A 13419-nucleotide genomic window follows, 5' to 3' on the forward strand; every position below is an offset into this window, starting at 1 on the left:
AGTGGAGTTTGCCCATGTAGGATTTGTTGTAGTAACCTAATGGCAAAGTGACAAAAACATGAATAATAGTAGGAAAGCCTGAGTCTTAAAAGCTTTGAGGCTTTGGATTAAACATGGGTAGTATGAATGCATATGAGAAAAAAGCAGTTGTGCTCACAGTTGTTAAACCATATAAAATAGATGAGATAATTATAAACTCTACACAAAGGTGTATTCCCTTGGGGGAGAATACTGACAGCCATGACATCTTCTCCAACCCACTACCATCAGTGAGATTTCAACTGTTACTGCTTTGTAATAAAGTTATGTTGCAGGTACTGTCAAGAGACAAAAGACATAGGCCAAAATTCTTTTTGGGGAAAAAAAAAAAGGTAAGAGCACTGTTGTGTAATGGTTAAGGGAAGCTGTTGGCTGTCGGGAATTCAGGAGAACAAGTCAGCAGGTCATTCCTGTAAAATCTTGAGTGATCTAGTTTGTGACTTGACAGAAATTTTGACTGAAAAACAGGTGCAAATTATTCTTTGTTTTATGAGGTGGTGATCCTGAAGCCTAACATCATATCAAATGTTGATTTGATAGTTTTACAGATGAGTGACACCACCCAAGTGATTCGTGCATTTCTGGCACAGCTTTGGCAGAACGACCAGTTTGCCTCCTGTTCTGACAGGGAACTGTGCATGCATTAGTAAATATGCTTCAGGCAGCAAAATTAGAAAGCAGTAGAGAACATGAAATTGAATCTAAACGCCTACGCTTCAGTGTTAGAAAGCAAATAACCATAATATTCTTAAAATAGGTTATGAAATTTCAAGTGGAAAGAAACCATTTACAGATGGTAAGAAGATAAAAGCATTACTGACATTTTGTATCAGATGTGGTTTAGAGTAATTGTAAACTATGCTATGGCTGTAGCAGAATAATTCTTAGAATAGTAATAAATTGCTTAGAAAAGAGGAATGCTACCACAAGTGATGTTGGGCCATAGTGACCATGTTAAAATAATGAACTGAAAGACAGCAGTGTACTCTCTCAGGTAGAAATAGGCAGTTGGGTAAATAGTACAAAACAGAGAGTGAAAGAAAAACGAGATTGATAGGTGGTGACCAAGCTAAAGCTGGCGTCTCAGGTCTTGGATTTTGGCTCTGTGGGAAGGCTTGGGTCTTCAGAGCCCAGGGCACATCCCAGAAGGCTGCCCTCCCTCATATACATGTATTTTGTCAATATTTTTAGGCTCCATTCTGTATTCCCTTTTTCCTTTCAAAGTACTATATATTGTCTCTGGAGGGTAGAAATCTTCTCATAGACATGTTATTAGTTCATCTCATATGTACAGAGTAACCTGGGGTTGAGGGCAGCTTAGACAAATTCTAGCAGAAATTAATTTATTGCAACCTATGGTATAAATGAGGATTAGAAATATTGAAGTGAATGATTTTTTAAAATATTTTTCCTCCCTCTTATCTAGATGACTTGATTAGTTTTAATGAGAAAATGACTAAGAGTACTGGTCACAAGCAATGACGAGGACTAATTTCAGTGCAAGTGGGAAAATATACAATCTGTGGCATGCAGCACTGTGTAACAATGCACATTTAAGAGAGAAAAATTTAATACAGCCGTGTCTTCACTTGATGCTTTTATGTTTTCACATGTGACACTATTCTGAAATAACTTACTTAAACATTTTTCAAAAGTGCCCGAATCTAGAAGGAGCTGTTTAGGTGGAAAAAGTAAATATGGTTTCTAAGAGCAGCATTTCATTCCCATTAATGGGCTGCAACAGCATTCATAAGATCTGAAATCTCATAACTGGGAAATTGGGAAAGATTTCCATGCTACTCTTTGAAGTTTTGTGCAGTGACAAGTTAAATCACCAGTCAGCTTGTGGCATATTGACTGCCTGTATGTACTCGTCAAAACATGACCATGAGAGTGTGCTGTTCTATAGTAGCATTTAAAAGCAAATAGATTTAACAAATAATGTAAAAATCCTGAAATAACGTATTTAGATTCTCTGTTTATTAAGTGTTTTCAAGGACTCTTTTTAATACATTGCTGTTTTCCTGATACCATAGTGATGTGTTCAAATAGATACACGGAATTTTAATCTTCAGCAAAAAAAACACAATGTATTTATCCACATACTTAAGTGGTGAAGTCTTAATATTAAATGAATTTATTTGCCAAAAATTTGACTGAGCTTTTTTGATATGAATTGTCAAGTCAAGCGTTTTTGGACTTTGAAGAATTAATTTGAGGCTTGTTACTTTGTCAGAGAGAGCTGAGGTAGGAGACTTTGGTGTTTGGTTTTGGTTTGAAGTAGCAACTTGTGGGTATTACCTGGGAGATACATACTAGAGTGCGGAGTAAAATGTGTAAGGAAAAGCAGCTTTCTGTGCTGTTTTTGGCAGCATTTTTTTTTTAATAGAATAGTTTATGTATTTTTAAGGGTAGAAGAAGTTACTGGGATTCTTCGTCTCATCTTCTTTAGAAGTTCATCCTAGGAGACCACAGAATCCTGTGCAGCCTGTGGAAGTGAGTAGTTTTGAGTTTGGAAAGAGATAGTCTTAGTGTACTGGCACATAATTTCTGGAAATACGGGTTCTAGAGCACAAGGCAATTATCTGGTCTAGTTTTCAAACTATTGTGATTATAAGGCTCTCCCAGATTTCTTGACAATTCACTGTTCTGCAGTGAAATGAAACTCATTTTCCAGACTGAAAAATGAAAAGCAGCAATCCGTGGAGCAAATAAAAATTTGGGTTTGGCTGACTGCATTTTAGGACTGCAACCTCTTGTAAATTTTGTTGATTTTGTTGCTTATTATAAAAATGGAGATAACAGGGTGTTCTGATTTCTGTGTATTTTTTTTCTTGTACAGGTGTATTGATACCCTCAGAGATATAATTATGTACATATTTGTTGTGGTACAAATAGTTTTAAAATCTGTAAATGATATTTTTAATTAAAATTTTTTAAAAATAGGGCACCCCATCTAATGTAGCTGTTTCTTTCATCAACTTTTTTTTTTTGCTTTTCTTGCAACACCCAAATAACTCTCTCTACTTTTTCTCCCAGTAGCATGTAAGTACTACCACAGTAACATCGTTTCTTCCTCCGCTTGGGTTTCTCAGTCTCTGTCTCTAGGTCTTCCTTAAAGCGTGCATTTACTTCATGCCTCACTGCCTGCATTCTGTTTGTGTATGTGAACGCCTGTGTGGGTATTCATTCTGCCTCCTTGGGTATGTAGCAATGGTTCCTTAGGAGGCGTGCTTTTCCTAAGAGCACGTACTTGTGATGCCTTTCAGCAACACACCCTTTTTTGGATGGAACCAGATCCTTCTGTGTGCTTCTCCCTTTGTGGAGCTGTGGCTTTTCCCCAGACAAGGAAAACCAGTGTTTTGGAATGGACTTTATATGAGATGCTCTCATTTGTCTCTTTTGGTGTATTCTGATACCTCTTTTGTAAAGTAGTAAATCGTTCTGTGTAATTCAACTAAAACTATCCACTTTCTCTTTTATCTCCCACCAGTGAGGAAAAGGGAGGGAGGGGGAGAGAAGTGCATTAACCCAGAATCAGAGAAACATTCAGATTGGGAAAGACCCTTGGGATAATCAAGTCCAGTTGATAACCCTACTCTACAAAGCTCACCCCTAAACCATATTGCCCAGCACCACATTCTAAGCAACCTTAAACACATCCAGGATTGGTGACCCAACCACCTCCTTGGGCAGCACATTCCAATGCCTGACCACTCTTTCTGTGAAAAAGTTTTTCCTAATGTCCAGTTTAAACCTCCCCTGTTGCAGCTTGAGGCTGTTCCCTCTGGTTCTGTCTCTAATTACCTGTGAGAAAAGACCAGCACCAGCCTCTCTACAATGTGGTGTGTTGAGAGCAGCTTTTCAGTCTCTTGTTGAAATTTGTGCTATGTTTTCACTGACCAGTGAGGTCCTTGACAGTTTTAACATTACTTTGCTGTCCTTTGGATAGGAAAGAAAAAGTACGATTTGGCTATGATTTTTTGTTTCATAACCGCACTTGGAGCATTTACATCTTCCATGCAAGCATGTCACACTATGGTGTAAGTATTTCTGTTTGTGTCTACCCTTTAAGACATATTAGTGGTATTCCTGCTCTGTAAATAGAGCTGGGGGTTTTTTTTTGGTTTTTTTTTTTTTTTTTGGCTATGGGCTGCCGAATTTGAGGACTTTAGATGTGTAATGGGTGAAATGAATTTTTTTGTTTGCTTATTTTATGTTTTTAAGGAGTTTTAGCCCATAGAGCAAAGGCTCTATGAAGAAATTACAGTGACTTACTGAAAGTAGGGCTTGTGGAAAGTGTTCTAATTTTTAGTAATATTGAAGATTAGTCACTAATCTCCTGTCAGCCCTTGTGTTTTGGCTTTGTGCATTTTGCTCGAAAAGAGCTTTGAGTTGCTACAAATGTGGCCTGAACAGTCCAGCCTCCATCCACTGCAGTAGCTGCAGGGAGCTGGGTGAACTTACTCCAGCTTGGGCACACTTGGGGTTGCATGCACTGTGCATCATGGCCCTGGCTTGCAGACTTGCAGAAGGTACCAGTTTACAGGTCTGTTTGTCAGAGTTGCTTGACCCTGTCCTTAGCAGCCTGTAGTAAGATGAGCCTTTTGTTAAATCCCAGACTGACAGTCTCTGACTTCTTAAGAAGGCTGCATGTCTAATGTCTACAATGTGTTTAACTTCTTACTCCAGGTGACATTAATGCACAAGAATCTGACAGTTTCTGAAGCAAACTTGACTTTGAGCACTGAAATTGGGAGTCTGAAAAAAGGGACAGCTTAAGCTATCAGAACAAGTTAACCATGTAGAGGATGCCCACCTAGGGTTCTTTATTATTACTTTCTTAGTCTTGGTGCTCTGAAAACAACCCTATAGACTCCTATTTTCTCCTCTACTTACACAATTGTGTTGCTGTTATGGTCTGTTTTGCAGGGGTATTGTGATGACTGCTTAAGGTTCATTAAAACCAGGTTAGGAGGTAAAGTATGAGTGGGAAATGCAGCAATGGTTAGACAGTTGAGTGATGTAAAATTTTGTAGTGTGTGTTTCATGTAGTTTGTTTTTACAGCGTATATTCTTGGTGAATAGATATATTAAACCACTTCAGCCTCTTTTGATCATTTATCAGTTATTGCTGTTGATTTACTTGATCTGCATTACCAAAATATTTTTTAAAATGTAATTTTGTACAGTTATCTGAGCAAGGATTTGTAAACATGGATTTCAGTCACCAGCAGGCAGCTTCTTGGCAAAATTTTCTCGTATGCAGTGCTAACAAAATAATGTCACATGTATGTAATATGTCACATATATGTAATATGTCACATAAGGATCAATAGCATGCACAGTTTCAGATGCAAATTTAATCCTAACTTCACCAGGATACAGATGTTTGTCATTTCTCCTTATTACTTTCCCCCTATTTAATTTTGCAATAGACTTTGGTTAAGACACACTAGAACATTAAGAGTCAGGTTTAATATTGGAGTGACACCATGCACTCAACATCTTCTCTGCACAGCAGTACATTATTTGGTTGTGGTGCAGCACTCTTTCCCTTACTATAAAAAACTAGCAGATGTCCCTGGACATGTTCTGAATGTATCTGTATGTCAGTTTACTCCTGGATTTTGCAATAGCAAGGTTTTGCAATCCATGTTTTCTGTTCCTTTTTCAATTTGCACTAGTCTGTGGGGGTGTATCTCTGTGTTACTGTAAGCAGTGTTTATTCTAGCAAGTTATTTCATTGAATCATTCTGAGCAACCAGCCCTCAGCACAATGTCACTGTAACCTTTAAGCTGTAGAGTTCACTTCAATAGCCCCGCAGGCATATAATAGGTTAACACACTGTAAATGGGTTAACCTGCCTGTTTCTCCCTAACAGGGAAAAAGGGAGAAAAAGTAACACGCAAAAACTCTGGGTTGAGATAAAAAGAGTTTAATATAACATAATCATAATGCATAATTCCCTTAGCTTAGCCTACTTGCAGAAAAAGCACAGTAAAATGCATGAAAGGAAAAAAAACCCACAAAACCAAAACCAAACAAAAAAACCCCAGCTACCCCACTCCTGCCCTTATTGTCACCATCCCTGTGGGGAAAAAAAAAAACCCGACACCTAGAAACCGAAAGCAGCAACTGGGACAGGAAGCCTCTCGAGTTACAATCTGAACTTCAAGCCCCATAATACTTTGATCCAGCTAGCACTTTAATTTTGAAGCTGGCATGATGGCAGTATGGTATGACTACAACCAGATTCAACTTAATCCATGACATTCTCCATCCCTTATTGTATACCATCTGCATTATGCCCAGCAGCAATTGACATCAAACAATATACATCATACATCATTCACTCTCCATTCTCACTTGAAATGAGATCTCTTTGCAGTAAACAGAAGACTTCTCCCTGCAGTTGTTCTGGAGCTCAACTCTCCTCCAGTACAGTCTGGATTAGTCCAAATGGTGGGGCTGTGTTTCCACCCCTGGAGCAGTCAATTCCAGTAACTCCTTCTACCCCTCTGAGTGAAAGCAAACCATGGCTTGCATTCTGGTGCTCAGCTTCCAACCTATCCAGGTGTGGAAATCCCCCTGTTACATGAGAAATAATGGATGGGTTCCATCTCTTCAACTTGCCAAGTCACTGATTCTGTACAGTCCAATAAGTCCGTTTGTCTTTCTCCTCCATCTGTTTGGAGGCAGGGCCCCTCTAGTTCTGACTGGAATCACTTCGTGTTGTGAAGATGCTTTGGAGAAGTCCTTTCAGGAGGGTCAGAAGCAGTTACCGGTTTGTCTGCTGGTTTTGAGTGACTTTGTACTAGAAACTGAGGCAGCATTCTTTTGGGGAGAATTCTCTCATAAGTTGTGCACTCATGCAGCAAGGACTGGAGTAGGTTTTCCATCCCACTTCTTCCTCTGCCTCCCATGGTCGTGCAAGTAAAACCACAGGGTACACCATGGTGTGTACCTCCCAGGTTCTCTTCTTGGACAGGGGAGCACCTGCTCCTCGTGGCTGAAACACAGGACTGTACAGGTGGGAAGTAGAACATAATCTTCTTGAGTTGATGGTCATCCTGGGACAGTTGAAAACACAGCCAAGGTAACACACACAAACTCTGGGTTGAGATAAATAGATAAGAGTTTAGTATAAAATAAGAAAACATAATCATAATGCACAATTAGCTTAGTTTAGCTGACTTGCAGAAAAGGCTCAGTGAAAGGCAAGAAAGGGAGAAAAACAACACAACCCCCAGCATAAAACAGAAAACCAAACCCAGTGTGCAACCCAACTCCCACCCATATTGCTGCCATCCCTGCAGAAAAAAACCCACCCAGCATTCGAAACCCAAAAGCAGCAATTGGACAGAAGCCTCTCATGTCACCGTCTGAACTTCAAGCCCCATAATACCTTGCTCCAACCAGCATTTTCATTTTGAAGCCGGCATGATGGCAGCATGGAATGACTATCACCAGATTCAACTTAACATATAACATGTGTCAAGCCCATTATCTTCCTGAGTTTATCTTTGCTGGAATATTGCGGAACTGTGAACTGCTGTGTGTTAGCAGTGTTGGAAGCAGAGTGTCATGCGGGATGGGATAGCCTTCTAAGGAGACTGCCTGTTTTTCTCCTGGTGGAGAGCAGTCCTGGAGCAGTCAGCTAGTTTATGTACTTGCAGGGAGATAGCCTAAGTCGGGAGAAGATGCTTGTGAATACAGCTGGGAGGAGACTGGTGAGCAGAGGTGCTGGGGAGTGGCTTGAACAGCAGGGTGGGAAGCACGATACGTAAGCACCCCTTTTTATGTGTGCGTGTAGCTTGGGGCTTGAATCCACAGCCTTTGAGCAGGATTTCAAAGCTGCCCTCAGCTAACCTGCAAAAGGTTGCAAAGAGTGTCTCTGGTGTGGTACTCTCTGGGTGTTACTTTCACCCAAGCATTGTGAATCAGGATAGTTATTTGAGTCCAAACCTGAGTCAATCTACCCCAGAATTCAGTAAGGACAGTGGCTAAAAAGAACATCCAGGGAGGACGATTAAAACAGGCAGAGCAAGTAGCACTTCTTCCCTGGAAACCTCAGCTGCTCCTGATGATCTGTGACTCCCACAGGAGCATTTAATAGCCCTCACTGAATATTTTTGCCATCAATTTGTCTGTTTTTTTCTGAGCTGAGACTTTCACCTCCCTGCATATTTGATTTTTTTTTTTTTTAATGGCTCCAGCAAAATACTTACTAGACTTTCTCTTCTCCACTTTACAGTACTTACCCTGCATGCCATCACAGTGACCTGGTTGACCAGGCATCTGTTTGTAGTGAAAACAACAGTTAAATTTCTGTAGAGCTGATGATTCTCTGATACTGTCTTGTAAACTAACATTTCCATCTTTCTGGGTGATGAAAGTATATTGCAATTTGCAGCAAGAGAAGTAGAAAGTAGTTCAACTTGCTGCATAACAAAGAACTGTGCTGCTTTTAAATATCCCTGCAACACATTTGGATGACCTTTACAAAATCCCAGTCTGGGCTTTGCCTTGTTGCTGCTCAAATACTGATTAGTTGCTTATCAAGGTTCTGACATCGATGCTATTTTTTCTCCTTTTTCTTTTCTAACAATAAATAATTTGTAAAATTTATTGTAAGTAAAAGTAAACTTCTTGCAGGCAAACAGAAGAGTGCATTTGAACATGAAGCTGGAAGTAGCTGGCAAAGGACTTGTCTCTTTGACATTCCCAGGGACTTGTCTCAAAGAGAAGCAGTCTCCAAATTGTGTTAGTTTTGTGTTAGCTTTCTTTTTTAAATGTTACATCATTTTTGCTTGTTGGTAGAACATGCTGAGGTAGCTGTCCAGAGGAGTTAAATCTTCATATCTTCAGATGCTATACAGAACTGACAGCAAAACCCAAGTACCCTCTGTGAGTTTGGGGAAAGATTTTGAATGGGAGCAGGTTGCTGTTTTATGATTTCTTGTTAGAAATAGGTCAGATTCCAATTTTTTTTTTTTTAATATGAGCACATCTGCTGACAACAGCTGAGGTAACACTGTCTGATGGTGACTGGTGTGACAGTAATGACTGGTGTCCTGGCATTACTGTCCTTGGCCTCTAATCCTAGTGACAAAATTAAGTTTTGAGGACTGAAATATCTCTTCCCATATTACAAAACAGTAGTTGCATAAAATACGGTGTCTGCTCTAATAAAAAATGTCTAAACTTATTTTTTTATTCTTTCTACAAAAAAAAATGTTGAGGGGAATTAGCATTAATGTTTTAAAATAAGTTCTCTGGTTCTGTTACTCTCTTATTTATATGTATATGTATTTGGGGTTTGCAATAGTTTATTCACCAGAGGTTTCCTTGTTTGTGACTAGCACTCTGAACCACTGTAGTTTGGTTTCTTAGTGTGTTTCTTGCTATTTGGACTTGTCATTACTGTATGTGCTTGCACGAACCATCTGTGACTGTGGTTCAGGAAACTGTAGCTTTGCTCTGGTGTTTTCTCCCCAGAGGAGTAAAAAGCTGTTACTATCTCTCCAGTTTTCTTAGCAATTTGTTTTATCTTTATCTTGGCTTAGGTGTTGAAGAAATGGTGCATAATTCTTATGTAAAATTAAATGGTATAAAAATGTGTTTGGTTTTTTTTTTTAATTTAATGTAAACATTAAGACCTTTTTTTTTGAGATTGAATATTAATAAGCACTGAAAGGGCATACATTTTTAATACAGCTTCTGCCCACATTTGGAATTAGGTCATTCAGATTTTCTTCTTAGTATTTATTCCAGCAGTTAATGTATCACATGAAAGTCAAGTGCAAGACTAGTGTTTCACACTAATTAGAAGCAAACTGAAGGTTGCATTTGGGAGGTAAAACATGGAACTTGTTTATCCTTTTTATCTCTAGTAACTCTTGAAAAAGCTAGTAAACCTGGAAATAGTGTAGAGGCACAACTGTGTGCTCTAAGATACATTTTGTGATCTCTCCCACTTGGAAACAAGACAGAAGTCTGATTGCAAATGTTTGCAGCACACAGTTGGAGATGTGCCAAGATGGCACCATAAAACAGAACAGTCATTTGCACTGTAAAACTGGCATTTGGGTGGGAACTGGCATTGTTACTGACTTATCCAAGGAGTTTTAAAGGTTATTCAAAACAAAAGTTGATCTTTAAGATGAGATTGTAAATTGCTATTTTCCTCTATAGGATCATGGAACAGATCCTTTAGAAGATCTGATAAGGGCACATGGAGGACAGGGAAGTGATTTGAGACAGTCAGCATAGCTTTACTAAGAGCAAGTCTTGCCTGACCAATCTAATGGCTTTCTACAGTAGAGTGACTTAAGTCAGTGGACAAAGGAAGGGCAATGAATGTCATCTATCTGGATGTCACCTATCTGGATGTCACCTATCTGGACTTCTGCAAGGCCTTTGACATGGTCCCCTACAACATCATTCTTTCTTTGTTGGAGAGATATGGATTCAATGGGTGGACTGTTCAGTGGATAAGGAATTGGCTGGATGGTTGGATCCAAAGGGTAGTGGTCAATGACCAGTGTGCCAAGATGGATACAGGCCTTATACTGGGACGAGTGCTGTTTAATATCTTCATCAGTGACACAGACAGTGGGATTCGAGTGCACCCTCAGCAAGTTTGCAGATGACATCAAGCTCAGTGGTGTGGTCAGTATGCCGGAGAGGTGAGATGTCATCTAGAGAGATCCAGATAAGCTGGATAAGTGGGCCCAGGTAAACCTTCCTGAAGGTAAAGCTTTCCTGAAGAAAGCTGTGGAAGGACTTTTTACAAAGGCATGTGAGATAAAGGGCAATGTTTTAAACTAGAGAAGGGTAAATGTAGATTGGACATCAGGCAGAAGGGGTGATGGAACACTATCTGGGGAGGTGTTGGAGGCCCCATCCCTGGAGACATTCAAGGGCAGCCTTGATGGGTCTCTGGGCACCCTGATCTAGTTGAGGATGTCCCTGCTTACTGCAGGGGTGGGTTGGACTGGATGACCTCTAGAGGTCCCTTCCAACCCAGTACATTTCATGATTCCGCAGTTATCTTCAGTGCCAGATATTTTGTAAAAGTAAAATACTTTTTTTTTTTACATTTATTTTTTTATACCATGCTTGTATCATTGTTTGCAAGATGCCAGATTCTGTGTTCTCAGTAAGTAGTTGAAATGCAGTTCTAAATGTTGCACAGCCAGTCATAAATAGCAATTAAGTTAACTCTTAAGAAGATGAAAATGATCTTGAAAGGTTACTGGTTACTCTCTACTGTATCTCTTGCAAAGCTGCTTTAAAGTTTAAGTGTCTATGAACTCAACAAGAATTTCTGTAAAGATACAAAAATAACAGTTAATGGATTTTTGTAGTTATCACACTTTGAACAAAGTATAACATTGTTATATTTAAAGCATGTTAGACTATTACAAAAATAATCTAATTGAAATGCCATGTTCTCTTTCAGCTCCAGCGATAAACCGATTTACCAGACGAGCATCAGGTAAGTTGCATAAAGTTAGCATGTTTCATTGATCTACCTAGTAGCTGGACCATGATGCTGGTGGTGATTGTCTTGTAAAACATAATACAATGTTAGTCAGATTTCTTTAAAGCTGTCTGACTTGGGTTTACCTCATATTTGTTAGCTGGTTTACTGAAAAACGTAGACAAGGTTTCAGGTCACAGAACTCTCTTGAAGCCTTCTTTTTGCTGTGGAAAACAGCTTTTTGTTTTTCCTATGAAGAAAATAATTTCAGTCCTGTTATTGGTGCGTTGTGCGAGAAGCACACCTGCTGGCTGGTTTATGCTGGCTCAGAGGACGTATTGTGTCATTATGTGTAACACATCTCTCCAAATTACTTAACGTTAAAAAAAAAAAAATCAACATTCTTGGCCTCTCCTTATTGTTCTGCTATATCACTGCAGCCTTCAGGCTTTGTTTTTGAGGCCCCAGAACCTGTCTTACTTGTTTGAAATACTGTGAATCTGAAAGTGGGATGTAAATGCCATCACTAAACATAATTAGACTCTTGACTGAATCGGAGTCAGCAGGGCAGGACATTTCAGCTCTTCCTAGTCATCTTGGTATGCTAAGTTTAAAATCTGTACCATACATTCATTTTCAACTGCAGATAATTTTTGGTATATGTAATTAAGTTTATGTTCCGTAATGCAGAAAATGTATCCAGACTTCTAATTTTGCTAGTTACAACCTCAGTCAAATAGTTCCTTTTCAATATAAAATGTTAGTGGAGATCCTCAGAATTACAAAGGAACTGTATAGAAAAATGGAGGTTTGCATTTGCAGGATTGGTGCATAGCATATGCAGTACAAAGTAAGAAAATATAATTAATTCAAGTATTCTCATGTTTTAAGTAATGCTAATACTTCATGAGGTAGTGTAACATGAAGTGAAGGGAATGATTTGTTAACTAGCACTCAGTAACAGTGAGCAGGGCTATGTGCAAATTACGTTGCATGTTTGAAGGAAAGTTTCATTGTGACTGATTGATAGCTGAATTTAATGAATACAGTCCTTATAGCAGCTGTGTGCTAAGCTTTTGCATTTCAGTAGGATAGTTTGAATGTTTGAAAAGCTAGTACTTTTGCTCAGAAAAAAAAAATCCATTATTCTAATGTGGCTTTAAAAGGAGACTAAAACCATGTTAGAAGCCTGAAATTTCTGCACAATTATTGGGGAAATAATTTCTATGGGCAATTAATATTTCATGTGTTTTGGTCTTGTTGTGGAAAGATAAAACAGAGTTACTTTACTCACAATAATGGGTCAAGTTGTATGGTATGGTCCAGATGTAAATCGTGTGAATATACTTCAAGCTGGAACACGGTAATACTGCAGTCAAAATAATTAGTTTTCAAACAAGAAAGTCCATAAAAAGTGATAGTTTTTACTTCTTAAATACCAAATGACTACCAGAGAGCTACAATACTTTTAAAAACTTGATTGGTAAAATATAAAATTAAATATATGAAATAAACTATTTTGATAATGCAAACATCTTATAGGGATTTTTGCAGTCTGACCAGATTTATACTTTTTAAAAATTGAGCAATTGTTTGGATTCATTAAGGTAGTCAAGATATCTTGCAAGTAAAAAAGCCAGATAGTAGCTGATTTTTAAGCTTGACAGCTTAATGTTCTGTAATCAAAGCTGATTCTTATGCTTCCTAAGGAAATAAGAGTCTGACCAAACAAAACATGGATTCATATGTGGATTCCTCTTAATGCTAGGATATTTAACTAAGAGCTATTTTAAAGTTTGAAATCTGACATATTGTTGACTCTTCAGTGGTTTGAAGATTTACTTCTGATGAGCATTGCACCAAGTTAATAATGAATATTCAGAGAGCTGTT

General features: G+C 38.6%; 1 protein-coding gene across 2 annotated transcripts in view; it reads left to right on the forward strand.

Moving 5' to 3' along the window:
* The window catches only part of PRKAR2B (protein kinase cAMP-dependent type II regulatory subunit beta), a 69475-nt gene that overhangs the window by 13599 nt on the left and 42457 nt on the right, over positions 1 to 13419 (forward strand). Inside the window, exons 2-3 of one of the 2 annotated variants that reach the window (XM_054399615.1) lie at positions 8461 to 8471; positions 11508 to 11543. In XM_054399615.1, the coding sequence (XP_054255590.1) occupies positions 8461 to 8471; positions 11508 to 11543 (47 nt within the window). The remainder of the gene's footprint in view (positions 1 to 8460; positions 8472 to 11507; positions 11544 to 13419) is intronic. The other variant, XM_054399614.1, reaches the window with a different exon arrangement.

This window comes from Indicator indicator, chromosome 3 (assembly GCF_027791375.1).
Source record: "Indicator indicator isolate 239-I01 chromosome 3, UM_Iind_1.1, whole genome shotgun sequence".
Classification (NCBI taxonomy): Eukaryota; Metazoa; Chordata; class Aves; order Piciformes; family Indicatoridae; genus Indicator; species Indicator indicator.